Source organism: Aricia agestis, chromosome 20 (genome assembly GCF_905147365.1).
Source record: "Aricia agestis chromosome 20, ilAriAges1.1, whole genome shotgun sequence".
Lineage (NCBI taxonomy): Eukaryota > Metazoa > Arthropoda > Insecta > Lepidoptera > Lycaenidae > Aricia > Aricia agestis.
The window spans coordinates 12,784,059-12,802,219 of record NC_056425.1 but is presented as its reverse complement, the minus strand read 5'-3'; the positions used below and the strand labels follow the sequence as shown (position 1 = coordinate 12,802,219).

The 18,161-nt window shown below is 40.1% G+C and overlaps 1 protein-coding gene across 1 annotated transcript; it reads right to left on the bottom strand.

Moving 5' to 3' along the window:
* Nucleotides 1–828: 828 nt before the first annotated feature.
* On the bottom strand, nt 829–17,257 carry LOC121736935. The gene is made up of 17 exons (XM_042128404.1): nt 16,823–17,257; nt 15,616–15,792; nt 14,842–15,019; nt 14,114–14,293; nt 13,487–13,663; nt 12,719–12,837; nt 12,013–12,154; nt 10,127–10,197; nt 9,232–9,451; nt 8,618–8,806; nt 8,122–8,219; nt 7,727–7,846; nt 6,602–6,760; nt 5,541–5,618; nt 2,667–2,738; nt 2,058–2,234; nt 829–990 (listed from the first exon to the last, which is right to left on the bottom strand). The coding sequence occupies exons 1-17, from the start codon at nt 17,069–17,071 to the stop codon at nt 919–921; spliced, it is 2,478 nt and encodes an 825-aa protein (XP_041984338.1). The 5' UTR covers nt 17,072–17,257; the 3' UTR covers nt 829–918.
* Between the last annotated feature and the right edge of the window lie 904 nt (nt 17,258–18,161).

Genomic DNA, 18,161 nt, shown 5'->3' with positions numbered 1-18,161 from the left:
TAAGAATATTTTTTTTATAAGTATATTTTACTTATTCGTGTCATTTATTTGTATCAGTATATGAAGATAATGTAACTTGTTTTAGTAAAAATAAACAGATATGTACCAATTAGGTAAATAGATGTAAAATATTTTGATTCCCTACTTAAAATACCCAGGGAATCATCAAAATGTATGTAGAGGGAATCAATAAAAAGTTAGTTTTTCCTGAGGTGTACAAAAACTGTGCATGTAGGTTAAACAATAAATAGCCTAACTAAAAACCATACTCATTATCGTCGTTTGCATCGTGTCTAAGCAAACTTAACTTTGGAAATGACATTGTAATTAGCGAATAGGGAATCAATTGTGTAAGGAACCAAGGTTGAGGGAATCAGATATTTTCCTTTGTAACTCGGAAATGGAGCAACGAATTGTGTGACCTCCTTCCATGATGTTTAGAGGGCTACAGAACCTCCCGCTCTGCGCACCGTAACCACGTGCTTCTTATAACTAGGGAGGTTCTAGCCTCCAAGTGAAGCGTATAGGGAATCACTAGGTGATCCAGGACAAATCTTAAAATGACTTTTTCTATTTATATAATGATATATATGTTTATATACAATTGTTTTATAAATATTTTGTTTATACTCTTACGATTTATTTAATTTGAAATTAGAATTTCATCGTATTTGTGGGATTTTTTTGGGAATTTATAGTGAATTCTGGGGACAGGACACGTCCAGGGAATCAATTTTTCGACCTTTAAATTAATTTTAATTATATTTCCAATTAAGTTTTTCTACAGAACCTAAGTGGCCCCTTTAGATCACACCTTAGCTGCCCCCTGCCCTCTCTCGGTACGCCCATGGGTATATAAAACCCAAGTTGCAGGAATCTGAGCAGACCAACAATAAAGCTATTGTCGGTTCTGCGCCGCTATGGACCTGGCACCTCGTTGTAGCGGACTGGGTAAGTGAGCTGGTTCCCTCTGTCCCATGAGTACAACTCCTGAAAAGGTAAAATAAACATGGAAGTAAAAAAAGTCCTTGAGTTGCCGATTTACAAAATATCACAGATAAAAAAACATAAAAGTGAAAAAGAAATAAATATCGAGAAAAGGTAGGTAGTGCCCTTGCGCGCTTCGCTTGGCTCATCTTGGCGGGGGGCACTCCCGTGCCCCCCGATTTTTCCCATTTTTAAGATCCTAGTTTTGGAGACCAAAATTCTATTGCTATCGATGTAGAAGATTTCGTTTGGCTAAATAAATTAAATTAAATATAATTAAGTGTACAACACTAGTAGTTAATAAAAAGTTATTAGTAGCGACATCTAGCGTCGTGTGAGGAAAGAGGTAAATTTTGAAAATAGTAAAAAGTGACATCTAACGTCAATTTACAGAACTACTCGTTAAAACGCCATCTGTCACTATTAAAAATAGTATCAGTAGCCAATCATAGATGACGCTGTTTATATTAAAAACCGTAAACTGTTCTGCTGTTCTTTGCAACTTGTTCTCGAATGTTGTACTTGTAATTTTCTTCTATTCTATTCTCTATCCTACAAGAATCATATTTTTTTACAAAAGGAGAATTGACCTTCTCCATCTACTCTATCTATCTATCGGCGCTAAATTTCTGTTGAATCGTTTAAAAAACGCATGATGCCGTGACGAAGTAAAAAATTATTTTCTTAAATTGTATGGTGTCCCAAAAGAAAAAAATATTGAGACTGATGGTGTGGAGCGTGTAATTTGGTCGTATCCTTGTCGTATCATCTCAAACCCAGCCACGACAGATCACGATTGACGACTAACCTGGAGTCTGGACTTAGCATAACCCAGTGGTACTCAACCTTTTTTAATACGGGCTACAAACACGTTTTAATCTTTGTATCGCGGGCCGCAATCACTTTCACGACGACTTTTCACTTTTTCAACAGTGGGCGTGAATTTAAAAATGGTTTTACATCACGCGGGCTACTGATAAAGTCCCGGCGGGCCGCAAGTTGAGTGAAGCTGGCATAACCTGACCAAATAACGTAGGTCCTCTATCGTCTATCAATTTCTCTGATCATACCTTCATCGAGTGATCATATCCCAGCTGCGTGGTCTTCCGGAAGGGGTTGGTGAACTGCAGCTGGACCTCCACCGGCTTACTCTGGTATAGGTCAATGGCCACTGTGACTTTGCTCTCTCGTTCTGTCGCCGAGTCCAGCGCGTACAGCACGCCGCATACTATGAACATTTCGCCCATCTGAAAAAAAAACCGTGTTGGATATGTTTTAGATTGCTTGTTTTCAAGCAAGCAATGGAACAGCAAAAAATTGAAAGGGCGTAAGCGACAAAATGGTTTTTGTCGCGTAATTTAAAAAACCATAAATACATTTCATATAAGCTATGGGCAAATTAAAGTGTATGCTTGAAATAATCTATGTACAAATTTTGGAAGCTTAAATCACTCTTCTCTGTTGGCAAAATAGGAATCCCTTTTTTTACAGAGGCCTTTTTGATTGATTATTCTGTGTTATAAAAGTTGACCAATCGTGTTATGCTATGGATAATTCAAAGACAAAGACATGATGAATACTGACAATAAACTTTAATTTCTTAGCTTTAGTCATTGCTGAGAAAAATCGATATCGCTACTTAATAATTACTATCATAAAATTATCCAAACTATACTCACCTGTTTATGGTTGAGTGATATGTTCCAGATGTAGTCGATATTCAAGTCGTCCTTGTTGGGATCGAAACTGAGCTGTGACAAACACACAGACAATATGATAATTTTTCATTAAATAGCTCGTATATTACGAAACAAATTATATTACAGATGTACTTATTTTTTTTTTATCTATGGACGCTTTACACCACGTCAGTCTGGCCCCGTGGTAAGTACCTGAAGGACTTGTGTTACGGGTGCCAGACAACGGAAATATATTTAATACTTTTATACTATACATATTATATTTAAGATTTTTATTATATTATGATACCTGTGTATGATACACATATTTTATTTTAATTTTATTTTTATTTATTTATTTAAATCAGGCTACGTAGGCCCATACAATATATACCTTAATGACTAACATACATAAAAATTATATAAACTTAACAACTACATTTCATTTCACATTATCACGAATTAACGGCGACGTGACGCGCGCTTCATTCCGGAGTCTCCCCCGGAACCTTCGGTAAACCACATCAGTCGGCCAGAATTCCTCCGCTTCAAAGGTCGGGAGAAGATGCGTCGGTACTCTCACCACAAAGGAACTGAAGTTGACCTTGTGGCGAGACTGCAGACGCTCGACCCTCAAGTGGAGGGATGTCTTCTTACTGATGTAGTCCACGACATCTTCGACCTCCATGGACCAGTGCAGGCGGGATATGTACAGGGGCGTCGCGGGGACCTCGCTCCGCAGACGCAGCTCAGGTACATATGGCGCGGTGCCGCGATGGTTGCGGGCGGCGGGCTTCTTCTTCCTTCTCTCCACCAGTATGAAGCCCTCCTCATCGCACCTCCTGCTCTCGTCCTTGCCAGGTCGAGAAGACTTAGCCTTGCGGCTCTTCGTAGCCTTGCGGCTCTCCGTAGTCTTGCGACTCTCCGAAGCCTTACGGCTCTCATTTTCCCCATTTTTATGCGCCCGCGGGGAAGGCGCGGGGCGACCAGCAACAGTCGCGTAGTTTTGCTGAGTCGCCTGTGGACTCGGCGTCGGCGCAACCGGGAGGGGAGCGCGGGCGGGGACGGCAGCGGCGGCGTTCGTTGACCCGTCCGATAATGCTGACGGGCTAAACGTGATCGCTTGTGCGCCTCGGCGATGAGTGACGAATGCGGCGTCAGCTGGTGACCTACATAATGAATTATTACTTTTTAGTTGTGATAATTCATTACGTAGATCACTAATGATAGCTTCTGACGCCTGCAATCTACCCCGAACTCCGGTCAGCTCCTCCTTCAGGAACCTGATGTCCTTCAGTAGGCTGACGACGTCGACGTGGTCCAACGTGACGGGCGGCAGCTTGTGCAGCTCTTTAGCCACAAAAGCCGGTACCTCATCTGGATCAGTCTGCTTCAGCAGGGAGATGATGTCCTGCACGCTCCTTTCGGTTCCGTCTCTTCGTCGCGACGGCATGTTCGCGCTCTGGCCGAGCGTCTCATACAGCAGCTGCTTCCCCTTGCAAATCTCCTCACTGGTGAAGGAGGACTTGCAGATCTGCATGATGCTGACCTCGTCCATGGTGTCGATGGCGTGCTGGATAAACGCCAGCAACTCGTTGGCTACGAGCGCCATGGTCACGTGCAGCGGCAATGTGCCGCGCGATTCGCGAAGATATTAATTAAATAATATTTATACACATCCATGACCCAGGAACTTTGAAAATTTTTTGTTCCGTCGGCGGGATTCGAACCCGCGACCCCCGGCTTGAACTACCAACAGCACACCAACTGAGCCACAGAGGTCGTCATGTAATAACAATACAGTTTATTATGATGGTAAGAAACAGCGTTGCCAGACGTCCCGATTTTGGCGGGACGTCCCGATTTTTTCATCAAAATTAAATGTCCCGCGCGGGACAAGCTCAGTCCCGCTTTACGGGAAAAGCCCGAACGTACGTACAGCGTGCTGAGAAAGAAAGGTGCGTAATGAAGATAAGAGTGTGGGAGGTAGAGGGGTGGATTTTCTTTGGCTACTTTAGCTATCTATTGTCACGTAAACGTTATTTTAACGCAATTAAAAAGACAAAAATTCAAAATACTTTTGATTTAATGCCGTTTTTACTTTGTCCCGCTTTTGAGTGAAGAATCCCGCTTTTTCACTCAAAAAGTTCCAAAGTCCCGACTTGGCACAAAAAAATCTGGCAACACTGGTAAGAAATGTCTCTCGACAACCTTGGTTTCTTTGGAAATGACCGACGTATAACGTATTGGACATACATCTCGGCATCGGTCGTTATGTGTATTACAGAAGTATAAACTTCTGTGATCGTCTTTATACAGGCGTGTAACAAAACTAAGCGATACTAAGTTAGGGTGTGTATGAGTCCCGTGTATAGAGTTCACTGTAAGAGTAGCAGCGCTAAGAGAGCAAATTTTTTTTTCACTTTTCTATGAGAATACTAGTGACGCTGGGGCGCTTGCCCATACAAATCACAAAAAAATAATAATTGGTCTTTCAGCGCTGCTATTTTCACAGTGAACTCTCTACAAGGAACACGTACACACCCTATAAAAGTATTTACACTTAGTTTTGTTACATCCTGTACACGATTGCGCTGAAAGACATTATACAGTGTGTTAGTGTAAACACCTTGAAGCCATCAAATGAGCCCGTCAAAATGAACAACTTTTTCTATGAGAACCATGCTAGGAACTCAAAAAGAAGCCGTCTTCATACCCATACGGATGTCCTCATCGGCAATTTGTATGGGTATGAAGACGGTTTTTTTTGAGTTCCCAGCATTGTTCTCATAGAAAAAGTTGTTCATTTTGACGGGTTCATTTGATGGTTTCAAAGATAACGGTGTTGACACTAACATCCTTGTCCAAACGTACTTTAGCGACGGCGGTGTTGTTGGAGTTCTCGATGGAGTATATCGCCCACAGACCGTTGTCGTCCGCGCTAAAGTCCACCTGAAATCACAGAAAGTTTAAGTAAATCAATCAATCAATCAATCAATCAATCATTTATTTGCATTAAAAGTGGTACATAAGATGTTCACATAAGTTCATTGGTCAGGTCTTACACTTTTAACTATAAAGATAGCATGCAAATAGTAATAAGTGCATAACATTTTTAAAATACAATAGGACAGTTACAATTATACAATTACAATAAATACAGCAATGTCAAGAATAATAAATTTAGTTTAAGTTACAAGATTAATATGTCAATGTCAATCATTAAAATACAATAATATAATATAATTAGTTAAAAGTTTATTATTATAAAATTATGTCAAAAGGATTATAAGATTCATTCAGCCTTACTATTAAATAACTCTTTGACTGAGTAAAAGTTTTTACTTAACAACCATTTTATGATTTCCCTTTTAAATTTGTTGTATAGTATATTGTAAAGTATTTATGAATAAGCCAAGTTAAGCCAGAAACTATTCTGATTTGTTCTTCCTTTTTCTAGAGTCTAGACTATAACTTAGATTTTTCTTAATCTGTTTATTGCCCGATTCTCATTCAACGTACAAGAATCGGCACTCTGGTTGTGACCTGCCTGGTTGCGACCTCCCTGGTTACAACTTACAACCTACCTGGTTATGTTGCGCAGTGAGCAACCGGCCGGCGGCGCGCGGTCACCTCCCTAATTGCGCCTGGTTGCGACCTCCCTTTTTGCGACGTCCCTGGTTGCGACCAACCTGGTTATGCTGCGCGGTATACAGTCGGCCAGCAGCATGCGGGTTTGAAGCGGCTCTACGTCAGGTCATACCGGACCAGATACCTGGTTATCACCTACTCACCTACCCGGTTATCACCTTCCTGGTTGCGACCTACCTGGTTATGCTGCGCAGTATACAGGCGGCTAGAAGCATGCGGCAGGCGGGCTGCTTCAGGTAGACCGGACCAGGTATCTGATTGTTACCTTCCAGGTTGTACCCTACCTGATTATGCTGTGCGGTGTACAGCCGGCCAGCAGCATGCGGCAGGCGGGCGGACTTGATACGGCTCTGCGTCAGGTCGTACCGGACCAGATCCCCCGGAGTGCCGGACTCGTTCGCCTGGTAGAAGAACGACCCGCTGTACACGATGTGCCCGTTGCCCTGCGAAAAAAGGTAGGTTAGCCAGAGTTGCCCTGGGAAAAAGTAGGTTAGCCAGTGTTGTCCTGGGAAAAGGTAGGTTAACCAGAGTTGCCCTGGGAGAAAACATTGGTTTACTTACGATGCTAAGAACAAACTGTATACTATACGGACACACAGATACATGAAATTATAGCCCAGTTTCCTTTCTCGTCGGTAGTAAAACTATAATTATTAATAGTGAAGATGACGAAAAAAACATGCTTTATTACGTTTCCGGCTAAAGAAAATTCAATGAAAATTGGATATTGCCCTTCAAATATTTGTGACTTGCGCATCAATTCGTTTATGGAAACTTACATTGTCGTATTACGAGTATCATAGGTTTTTAAATCTCAGCATTCAGAACCTATTTATAACAATTTCATGTCTAGATATACCTAAGTACTACAGAAAATGAATGTTATACCAGAATTCATACAATAGTCTTGCAATGAACCGTCTCAAGAAGCCTGAGTCCTCTGGCACCATCCCAAACCGGACGAACCAGCTTTTACCTTTAGAGAGGGCCTCAAATATGCCACAAAGTGTTTAGAAGTTACAAATTGGTATTTCTGTTCCATATTTCAACTGCTCAAACTTTTACGTTGAATATAATATTACAAATTTATCGACCCAATAAAATATGTATGATCGCTAGATACGCATTGCGAAATATGGCGTTTACGATGCCTTGGATACCATACCTTTGTGGTTTATAGATTCGGTGATGCAAATGAATGTAAGGCCGGCCCATAAACGGACCGCATCTTGCAGTCGACACCGACTGCAAGATGCGGTTGCCGTACGGCGATCTGCAGTTTCTATACTAAATTCAGATGGTTTCAACCGCTCTAGAGCAGTCGGTCCCGAACTCCCGACTTACTTGAAAAAGAAGTAAGAGAAGTATTTTAGGCTCAACAAAGTAGTCATACAAAAAGAAAATCTCACAAAGAATGGTTTCTGCAGCTTGTGGAACTCGTCGACGTGGTCGGCCTTGAAGCTGGCCTTGGTGCGGTACTCCCGCAGCCGCTCTACATCCTCCTCCACCGTCGTCCACAGCTTGTCTCTCTGGAACAGACAGAAGCATGGTTTCTAAGCTATTAGAGATAATCCAAATTGCTCTGTTAGGTTGAGGGTTCCTCAATTTATTAAAACATCTAGTCGTCGCCTATTAGTAGGAAACGACACAGAGTTGACGCCATGGAGTAATAATTTAGAAACCCTGAAACAAGACATTATCGGACAACTTTCTCTGCTTCAGAAATAGTTAAGAAAACCTATGTATAAACCCTTCAACTTGGCTAACTCCTTAAAGAAATTACACTATTAGTCGAGCTTCTTACTTGGTTCTCAGTAGCGTTAGAATCCCTCAGCCAGGCGCCAAACAGCTCGTCTTTAAAACGGTGATATACCGGCTTGCCGATAGCGTATAGCTGGCAGTCTGAAACATCGGACAAAATGTACCTAATATAGGTTTCTGAAGTATTACTCTACTAAAGTCCTCGTAAAACGCTTCTTGCCAATCTAAGAATCTTATAAGTTACAATAGGCTGTATTAAATGTCCTGGACGCTGCTAGAATCTGTTTAAGACTCATAATTAGCTACGCTTGGGATCGTTATTTATGGTTTTTATTGACAGGAACTTTTCGTACCAATATATGGTTGTCTCACGCACGATTGAGACAGCCTAAAATCAAACTTAGAAACGAACTTTCTAAGCATAAGTATCGAGCCCCAAGTACGTGTTTCCTAAATTTCAACAACTAAAGAGATATAACATGAACATTAACTTGAGTTTAACTGTAACATTGCGCAAAGTAGCCGTGGGATATACTAACTGGTATTCCTCCTCGGTTTATGTCCCCCAGCCGTCCCGTTCATGGTGGATATGAGCAGCAGGGCGCGGTCGCAGCGCGGGCAGGACGGGCACGGCTGCACCTGGCACAACTCCTCGTACGACGTCAGCACAGGCGGGCGGGAACCGAACTCCATGGGCTGCTGGACTTGCTTGTGGTTGGGGCCGGGGACTGGAAGAGAAGAGACCATCGAGTTTTTAGGTAGTTTATTATATGGATGTGGTTAAGAGACCTCAAAGAAAGGTCTGCCGATCGAGTAGGGTGGAATGTGGTGGAAAAACGATTAGATTGGTTTCGGCTGTCGTAAATACCGCATTACTTGAAAAACTTTGTCGATACACTTGGAATAAGTAAGCGGTTACTTATTCCAAGTGTATCTACAAAGTTTTTCAAGTAATGTAACATGTAACATTATGTAATAGTTCAGTGTACTAATTATTATTTCATGAAGGTATTTTCCACTTTTTGTCTATGAAAAATATATTTAGAGATTTGGGAGAAGCAGATCTTGCAGTAACTTCTAAAATCCTTGTAGCCTTTTAGGACCAAACACATTTGATTTACAAACTTCTCCTACAAAGGGAACATCAACTTACGCATCAACCGAATATGTCCCTTAACCGTCTGGTTGTTCAGTTCATTCTTGGCCACACAACTGTACTGGCGGAGGTCGTGGTCCTTCACGTGTGGTATCTGGAGGCGCATCACCCACCGCCAGGGCACGGTGGTGGGGATGACATCCATGCGGTACCGGGTGCCTTCTATGGTGACGCCATCCTGCTCCCACGCTAGGACCGGCTCGGGCCACGCTTGGACCTGGAGGGAAAGTTGGTTTTAGAGATTGCAACAAGTGGCTTGCAAATAACAGGGAAACTCTATGCTTCTATTGTTTTGCGGGTCTGTCATAGGCCACAGCATAGCTAACAGAAAAACTATGATTACTAGACAAATAAGACTTAACTGCATTGATAAAAAGTTAGCTATGTTCACACTATGCGATTTCATCTTCAATTTTCGTCATCATCTTGTTATTCAACTTTCGTTTTGCATATTCAATAATTGAATGCGTCAAAATTCACCCGCGTTGGAAAGAAAAGTGTCATAGCGTCGCGGGCATGCCTCACGTGCGATGTTGAATGTGCTATAACGCATGCCCAAAAAAAGCCAAAATGTGGACAAAGCTAATGACTATCAGATAAATGTATTCACAGGCTGATATCAGCGCTACACTATTTGGTCGGGTTATGTGATGTGCCGTTCAGTTGACAGCTACCACGTTTTCCGTATTCGTTGTCCTAATGTTCGGTTTTCGGACGTTCGATTTGGAATTCTGTGAAACTAGCTTCGGAAATCGAATACGGAAAAAGTGTGTAAGCAGCCAGCCTTAACGAATTGCATCAAGTAACGTAGGTTTGTTGATTTAATAGTTTATTTAATTTGAAATTACGTATTTTATACCAATTCTTTGCGTGGAATGGAATATGTAGTTACCTCGCACTCTATATCCACAGTAGTATTGTACACATACACTATGTTGCCCGGCACGCGTATGTACGGACTGACTGAAACACAAAATCAGCTGTTAGCATATTTCCAGTTGAAAGCAAAAGTTTTTGGACTATACGCAAAAACTTGTTGTCTCACGTGACTTTTGATTAAATTTTAATAATTACGGTACCTAATTATTATTATTGTTCCATTTATTTTCAGAGAATGAGAATGTTGAAACATTACAAATCGATATCAAATATTATGTAACAGTATTAGAATGTAATCTTCTTATGTTATTTATAAGGTTTTGTTGACATCACTTTATGTAATCCTTTATGCAAGGAATCTAAAGGTGTAGAAAACATCGTTAATTCATAATATCATAGCTGTAACCGAAGTTTTCAAGACAGGATAACAGATAGAATATAAATGTAAAATTAATTATGTTGGTTCTTGCATGCGCGTTCTTGTAAGCATATATGTAGGTAGAATAGGTACTATACGGAACTTTATAAAGCGCGACATGGCGAAGTGGTTTGAAAAGGTACATTTTCGATTGTTCCAGGCCCATTTAAACATCTGTACCAAACATAATCCTTGGGTATAATAACTTGTTGTCCATTTTATAACCAAGAAGAAAGGGGTAACAATAAGATATTAAGTATTAACGGCAGCACTTATCGACATTTATTTAAAAACCTTCGGCCAAACTTACGCGACCAAAGCGAACGGGAGCGTCTGCAACGCGGGACGTTCGCGTCGGCAGAGCGGGAATAATCTACGTTTCGCACCGTAGTCGCGCAGGTGTGCACACCTGTAGCCCTAGCACGGCCACCAGTAGAAATGCGAAAGTATGGACAGACTGTGGAGAAAAACTTAAGGTAGAGTTCCGATCTTTTTTCGTTCCCAAAAATTCAATTCAATTTCAGACTCTAGTCCTAAAAATTAAAATAATATCCTACTCTATGACATATGCTATAGTCTGTCATAAAGTGGCATTTTAATTGAATTTTTGTCGGTCGCGATTGGCCGCGGTAAAGATCGGAACGGCACCTTTAGTTTATGTCCACAGTTTGTCTATACTTTCGCATTTCTACTGGTGGCCGTGCTACAGGAGCTGAGGGCCTAGACAAGTGGCATACGCTTCGAAAACAATGACGAAAATCGTTATCAAAATGTATTGGATTTGACATTAGTAATCGCTAATTTAGCGATGATTATGTCGAACCGTTATACATTTTGATAACGAATTTCGTCATTGTTTTCGAAGTGTATGCCACTTGTCTAGGCCCTCAGTTTCGCGCCTATCGCGTTGCAGACGCTCCCGCATCCCGCGCAGGTTTGGCCGAAGCTTAACTTAACTTTAATTTAATCAAGATTTTGATAGAGACAGTGTAGAGTTTAAGACAAAATCTTTAAATCAAGGTAAAGTAATAATTATTAAATGTCTCTAAATACAGGGTGCAATTAAACCTTCCTGCCAAATTTTATCCAGGACTTAGGTATCATTAGGAGAGTCCATTTACCTAAAATAACTTGGGTGTTAATTTTTAATGACATATTATTTTATCCCATTTAAAATCGTTGCAGAACGGTCACTGGCGGCGATAGATATGAGAGGGGGTGATGCGTGGACAGGCGCGTGTGCGGGGGCACGTCATACGCGGGCGACGCGTCGTGTCCATTAATTGTAGTGTTTTTAGGATAACTTTCAGAAGCTATTTTTCAACATTTTAGTACTGAGTGATTATAAAAGAAAAAATACGTGTATTTTTATTTTTAACAAGGATCAACATAACAAAATTTTGGCAGGAAGGTTTAATTGCACACTGTATATGACATGATGTGTCTAGTGTCACAGCTCAGACTATAGTTACGTCACTTACACTGCACCTCCACGTGCGTGGTCTGGTTGGCGGGGGGCAGCATGCCGTTGTTGGCGAGGCACACGTACTTGCCCGTGTGCCAGCGAGACACGTTCGGTATGTTGAGCAGGTGACCGCTCACCGACGCGTCGCGCCACGAACCCTGAGAGTAAAGTTAAAGAGTTAGAAACATGTGAAGATAAAGGTAGTCCCTACATAGAGACAGTTTAAAAAAAAAACTCAGGATCCACCATAACATTGTTTAGTAGTGAGCAATGTGATAACATGATGAACTATTATAGCTAATAAGTAATAACTCTAGGTTACGTCAGCTTTAAAAAGCTCGATTGAAATCAATTCATTCGTTTTGGCACTTCGATACCTAAAGACATGTAGACGAACACGTGAAACTTATATTAAGTTATTTATAAATTATTTAAACATTATGTTTTAGTCGAGGGTTTAAAAGTTGAATCGTCGAAAATGCTAGAAATAATGAGAATTACTTACATAAAAATTTTGTGAAACAAGAAATATGACTAAAATTTCGTCTGTTAAAGATTTTTCAAATAAAAAAATCTGATTTTATGAAACTAATCTTATAAATCTATTTATCTTCTAATTAGCTATTATTATAATTATCTTCTAAAACTAATTTTATAAATCAGTTTATTCAAAACTTACAATCCTATTTACTATAATTTACAAGTACTTATCCTATAGTTACCTGTATGATAGGAGTTCCATCAACTCGTCTCCATTCCACGCTGGGTTCGGGGAAACCTTTCGGGTTACAGTCCATTCGCATCGTGTCCCCCTCCCTTACGATTAGACGAGGATTTTCAACTGGAAGCATAATAATTTATTGACATCATTAATCATTATTTTACTAACCTTTTTTATTTTATTCTGATAGCAGGTATAGCCCTGATGTACAAACTACAGGTGTTGTGTGAAAAAGTTATTACCGATTGAGAATGATGCATGTCCAGCTCAAAAAAGATTCTCGAGGTTAGCCTTTATTACAGGAGGCCAAGGATGTATGTATCATCGAGGAAGTTGATTCCTATGCAATTGACAGACCAACGTTATTTGATCGAATATGTCAATTCAATGTTAATTGTGATCTGTCAGCTGGGTTTGACGTAACGCAACCAAACTACTTAGGTCCCCGATTTGCATAGGAATCAACTTCTCTGATACGTATCATGAATACATTCAAAAGTACTCCTAGCGATGAGTAAGAATCATACCATACTTTGGCAAATGAGAAGAACAAAAGAATACTATAAATTTTCTTTGACTCAACGCGACGTAATTTCGGCATGGTGTGTCATCAGTAATTTAAAATACATTGCAGGCGTAATCATGCCGAACTTCGGCCGCATTTTTTTGGCCTAGTGTGTTTAGACACTTAAGATTTATGAGTCATTTCACATACAATATGATTAGGTTTCAATGAAGCACTTAAGTTTTAATATCATTTTATACTCACGTGCAAAAGTAGGTGGTATAAATAGTTGGTTTTCCTTAGTGTAGTTGTATATAGATAACCCTGGTCTGCCCGGGGCGCCGTCGTGACCGTCGTTGCCCCTCTGTCCCTTAGGGCCGATAGGGCCGCGGTCGCCCTTAGGCCCTCGCATTCCGGGCGGCCCCTGCGCACCTACTTTACCTGAAATATTATGAGCAATGGCTACAACTAAGTCTATGGACTGGCTTGTACTTGGAATTTATAGACTTTTGTAGAGCTATTTCGTGATTCAGTGTATGTCCTTAGTAACATACGATTTATTTTCAGTATTTGCAGAAAATTAGGTTTCATTTTATGCAAATATAAACTAATCAAAAGTTAGAAACTAACAACACCTAAGGTTAATGCACTGAAACTAAAACAAAATGTTGACACCTCTTTAAAATCAGGTCAGTAGTTTAAGCACTACGGTACAAACTATACCAAAACATAAACCGGCCAAGTCATTCCTTCTTTTAAGCTACGACATAGACCGGTAAAAGATTATTATATCAACTGTTCGAGCGCTACCACATGACAAGCATATTATGTCGTAGGCAACATTTTTATCAGAATTCCGCTTCGGGTAAAGAGTTACTAAGAGACACTTACCATCTTTACCATCCTTTCCGTTTTTCCCTGGACTCCCATCTTTTCCCGGTATACCATCTCTCCCATCTGTACCTGGTGAACCATCAGCACCGTTTCTCCCGGACAGACCGTCCAGACCGGGTTCCCCGGGTATACCGTCACGGCCGTCAAGACCTGGGTTCCCGGGGAAGCCACGTTCACCTGGAATGAAGTTCCGTACATTAGAATACTCAAGAGAAGATCACGTCCATAAGAAGATCACATAATATAGGTCATACGAATTCGATACCGTAAGCACAGTATAGCAATGGGACTAATATTGCTATACTGTGCCGTAAGTGATGACAACTTGGCTTAAAGCTCTGGCTTTAATCAAGTTGGATTTGATAAAATATTTTCCAAGGAAGTTAGACATCAAAGATATGTGGGGAAATCTTTTCTTGTGTTGTTACATAGCACTGGGTTATGTCAAATTTTATTTCTGGTTTGTAACTTCGCTTTCGTAAATATTGAAAACAATCTGACTAAAGGGTCTGGTAAGAATTGACTCGAGTTTCCATTAGTGGCTTTATTAATATGTTTGTCAAAGTACAGCTGAAACTTTGTGTCTAAAATACAATGAGTTTCTAAAAAGCGCAAGCGCTGTTTCACGCCGGTTTTCTGTGAGAACGTGGTATTTATCCGGTCGAGCCGGCCCATTCGTGCCGAAGCATGGCTCTCCCACGTATATGCACGTATATAATCTATACCTTTCGGTCCTGGTGGTCCAACCGGTCCCCTCAGTCCAGGGCTGCCGGGTGTCCCTGGGGCACCGGCATCCCCTCTGTCACCCTTAGGACCGGGGTGTCCCGTCGGACCTTTAGGTCCTTGAACACCGGGAGGACAGTAGTCCTGGGTCGCTTTGCAGAATCCTTGTACGACTTTGTACTGGAAGAAAAGTAATATTTTTGAAATATATAATATTATTATTCTCCAATTCGATTTCCAAATGACATCTAGATTAATAGTACAATAGCTCTACACATAAGGTAGCGCAAAATTTTGCAGCATCCAAAATCACGCGTCACTTGGTTCTACGGTCTACGTACTACTACATATTGTTGTTTATCTCTGAAGACATGGGCGTACCGAGGGGGGGGGGGGGGGGGGCAGGGGGGATCATGTTGACGTCCCTATTAAGTATATTATCTAGTACTTTTATCTATAAAAATTAAGAAAACGAATTTTTGCCATTTGTTTGCAATACAATATTTTAACTAAAAATTATTAATTTTATATATATTAATAAACACCTAGCTTATGAAAAATCTGATTCGCCCCCTCCTGGCCCAGAACCTGGGTACGCCCATGTCTGAAGATATTTATAAGATCTTTACACATTATATCATGAATGGCAACAATTTTCTCTGATAAATGCTCCATTTAATGGCAAAAACCTTGTCCATCGTATACGAGTACCATCCGTATTAGAAAAATACACACAACCAACTTCAAAAGACATTCTTTTTCCATCTTCTACTCACCGGAACCCTAGAGTAGCTGGTCAGCCAGACCCACGTGTCCCCTCCCGGCGCCGGTCCCTTCTCCCCGGTCCTCTTCATCTCGGCAGCATCCTTCTCCTCCAACTCCGGCCTCATCTTGGGATTGAAGAACTCCACGTGCGGAGCCACCGTGTTGTCCTCTTCGGCTGGTGATGGTTTCTGGGAAGTAATTAATTAGCTACAGGGCCCGATTTAGCTATGTAGCCGCTCCGGGCAAAGATAATTTTCGCCACCCTTTACATACAGAAAACCGCTAGTTTTGGGATTGGAAATAAAATATTTAAATATTTCCACTATCCAACCTGAAGTAGGATGTAAGGTAAAATTCTCAAACTTGGGTGGCTAATAGCTAGGTTGCAAGATAGGAATTTTTTGACGCGACGCGCCCGGCTTGCCCCTCCTTAGGTCGGGCTCAGTTTACCTAAGAGTTTTATAAAAAAACGATTCATGCAGAATTTTACGGTCGGATCTTAGGATATTACTTGTCTATTGAATAGGTACACGCAAGTTTGTATTAAATACGGGCTTTCATTTTGCTCAATTAGAGGTACTTGCGGCTACTTTTAACAAGGCAACCCAACATTAATCCATTTTATACGTTCTAAAGATTATCTATAATATAAAAATGAGTCGCTGAATGTGTTGCTAAGCGCAAAACTCGAGAACGGTTGGACCGATTTCACTAATTCTTTTTTTTTAATATTCCTTGAAGTACGAGGATGGTTCTTACGGAGAGAAATATTTAAAAAAAAATTTAAATTTCCTGAAAAAGTCTAAAAGCACCACTTTTATATATAAAAATGGATTTTCAATTGTGTTAGTAACGCTAAAACTCGAAAACGGCTGAACGGATTGGGCTAATTTTAGTCTTAAAATATTCGTAGATGTCCAGGGAAGGTTTTAAAGTGACACGAAGTTCACCGGGACAGCTAGTTTTAAAATATATTCGATCGAAAAAAACGATTCATGCGGAATTTTACGGTTTTATCTTAGGATATAAGCATTGTTTAACATTAATTGTTTTTGCCCGGTCGGCTCATTGAATAGTCTTTTATTGGATAAATTAGTTTTAAATAAGTACATTAATGTTTTATAATTGAATAATATATTTTATAGAAGTCTGTTTTATTTTGTTGAATGATTTTACGTTTCATAAATTAAATGATGAGATATAATATAATTTACTTACAAGCATAGCACTGCGTTTCTCTCTATGTAAATACTCATAATCTCTTAAATACTGTTGCACTTTTTCTTCTAACCTATCATCTACCTGTTGTAAGATATTTCTAGCTCTTTCATCGAATTCTATTTCTACATTGTCTACATAGTTATATGTATGTAATAATAAGGATATAACACCACATAAACACGCAAAAAGCGATAGTCTTTTACAGTTATGGACATTTAGATCAACTTTTTGGTTCTTTGCCATCATTCCATTGTATTTTACATCACTTGTATCAAAAACTCTGTTACACTTAATTTACTCATTTATTTATTGTCACTTTGAACAAAAACTAACACTTCTTTCATATTTCTTCCTACACTTTCACACTTATTTCATTTTCACAACTTTACACTTGCTTCATTACTTTCATTGTTGTACGTTTGTGTACTATTAATATCGTCTGTCCGTCTGTACATCGCGTTGTTATCTGAATATAATCCTAAATGGCTCTTCCTGTGTTGCCCAACGGACCGAACGATAACCAATTGAGACCGTATCGTTTATCTACTACATGTAATTCTATTCAATTAACTACATTTGATGCTACTACTATTATTAAACTATCTACTGGAGAGCAAAAAATTTTTAAGTAATAATAATAATAAAAATTCTTTATTTGCACATTAAAAACAGCAATAAAAATAATATAAAAATAAAGGATTTGCGCAAATTGGCGGTCTTACCGCTACAAGCGGTTTCTTCCAGACAACCAAGTACCAACAGCCCCCGTAGACAAGTGGCAAAACGCTAACGCTAACGCTGACGCTAGCGCTACAAAATGTATGGATTTGACATTAGTATTCGCTAGCGAAGCGATGACTTATGTCAAATCGCATACATTTTGTAGCGCTAGCGTTAGCGTTAGCGTAAGCGCTTTGCCACTTGTCTACATTCCCAGAGATGAAAATATGACATACAATAGGAACAGTACAATAACTTAAAACTATAGAACCTAGTCTAGACTAGCAACAGCGTTGCACCTAAATTCGCTAGTGGCGTTGTACATTTTTTAGGGAATAAAAACGGTTCTATGTTCTTCTACGGACTTAAAGTATGCCCATACCAGATATTTTGTGTCTGTCTGCTGAACTGATTCAGATGTTTGTGTTATGGAGAGAAGAGTAGAGTAATGTACTTATTTCGGTTAAAAATAATAAACTTATGACTTAAAACAGACTATTACTATAAGATCTAAACTTAACACTAGTTTTTGCGGAAACAAGGGACACTAACAAACTTTATTCATGCGTGTAATATGCGTGCATTATATACGTGGGAGAGCCATGCTTCGGCACGA

Coding starts and splice junctions, on each gene's coding strand:
- LOC121736935 (XM_042128404.1), bottom strand. CDS start 17,071: ATGATGGCAAAGAACCAAAAAGTTGATCTAAATGTCCATAACTGTAAA. Junction 12,155..12,718: donor ATGGAACTCCTATCATACAG/GTAACTATAGGA, acceptor CTTTACTCTCAG/GGTTCGTGGCGCGACGCGTC. Junction 5,619..6,601: donor ACACCGCACAGCATAATCAG/GTAGGGTACAAC, acceptor CTGTGATTTCAG/GTGGACTTTAGCGCGGACGA.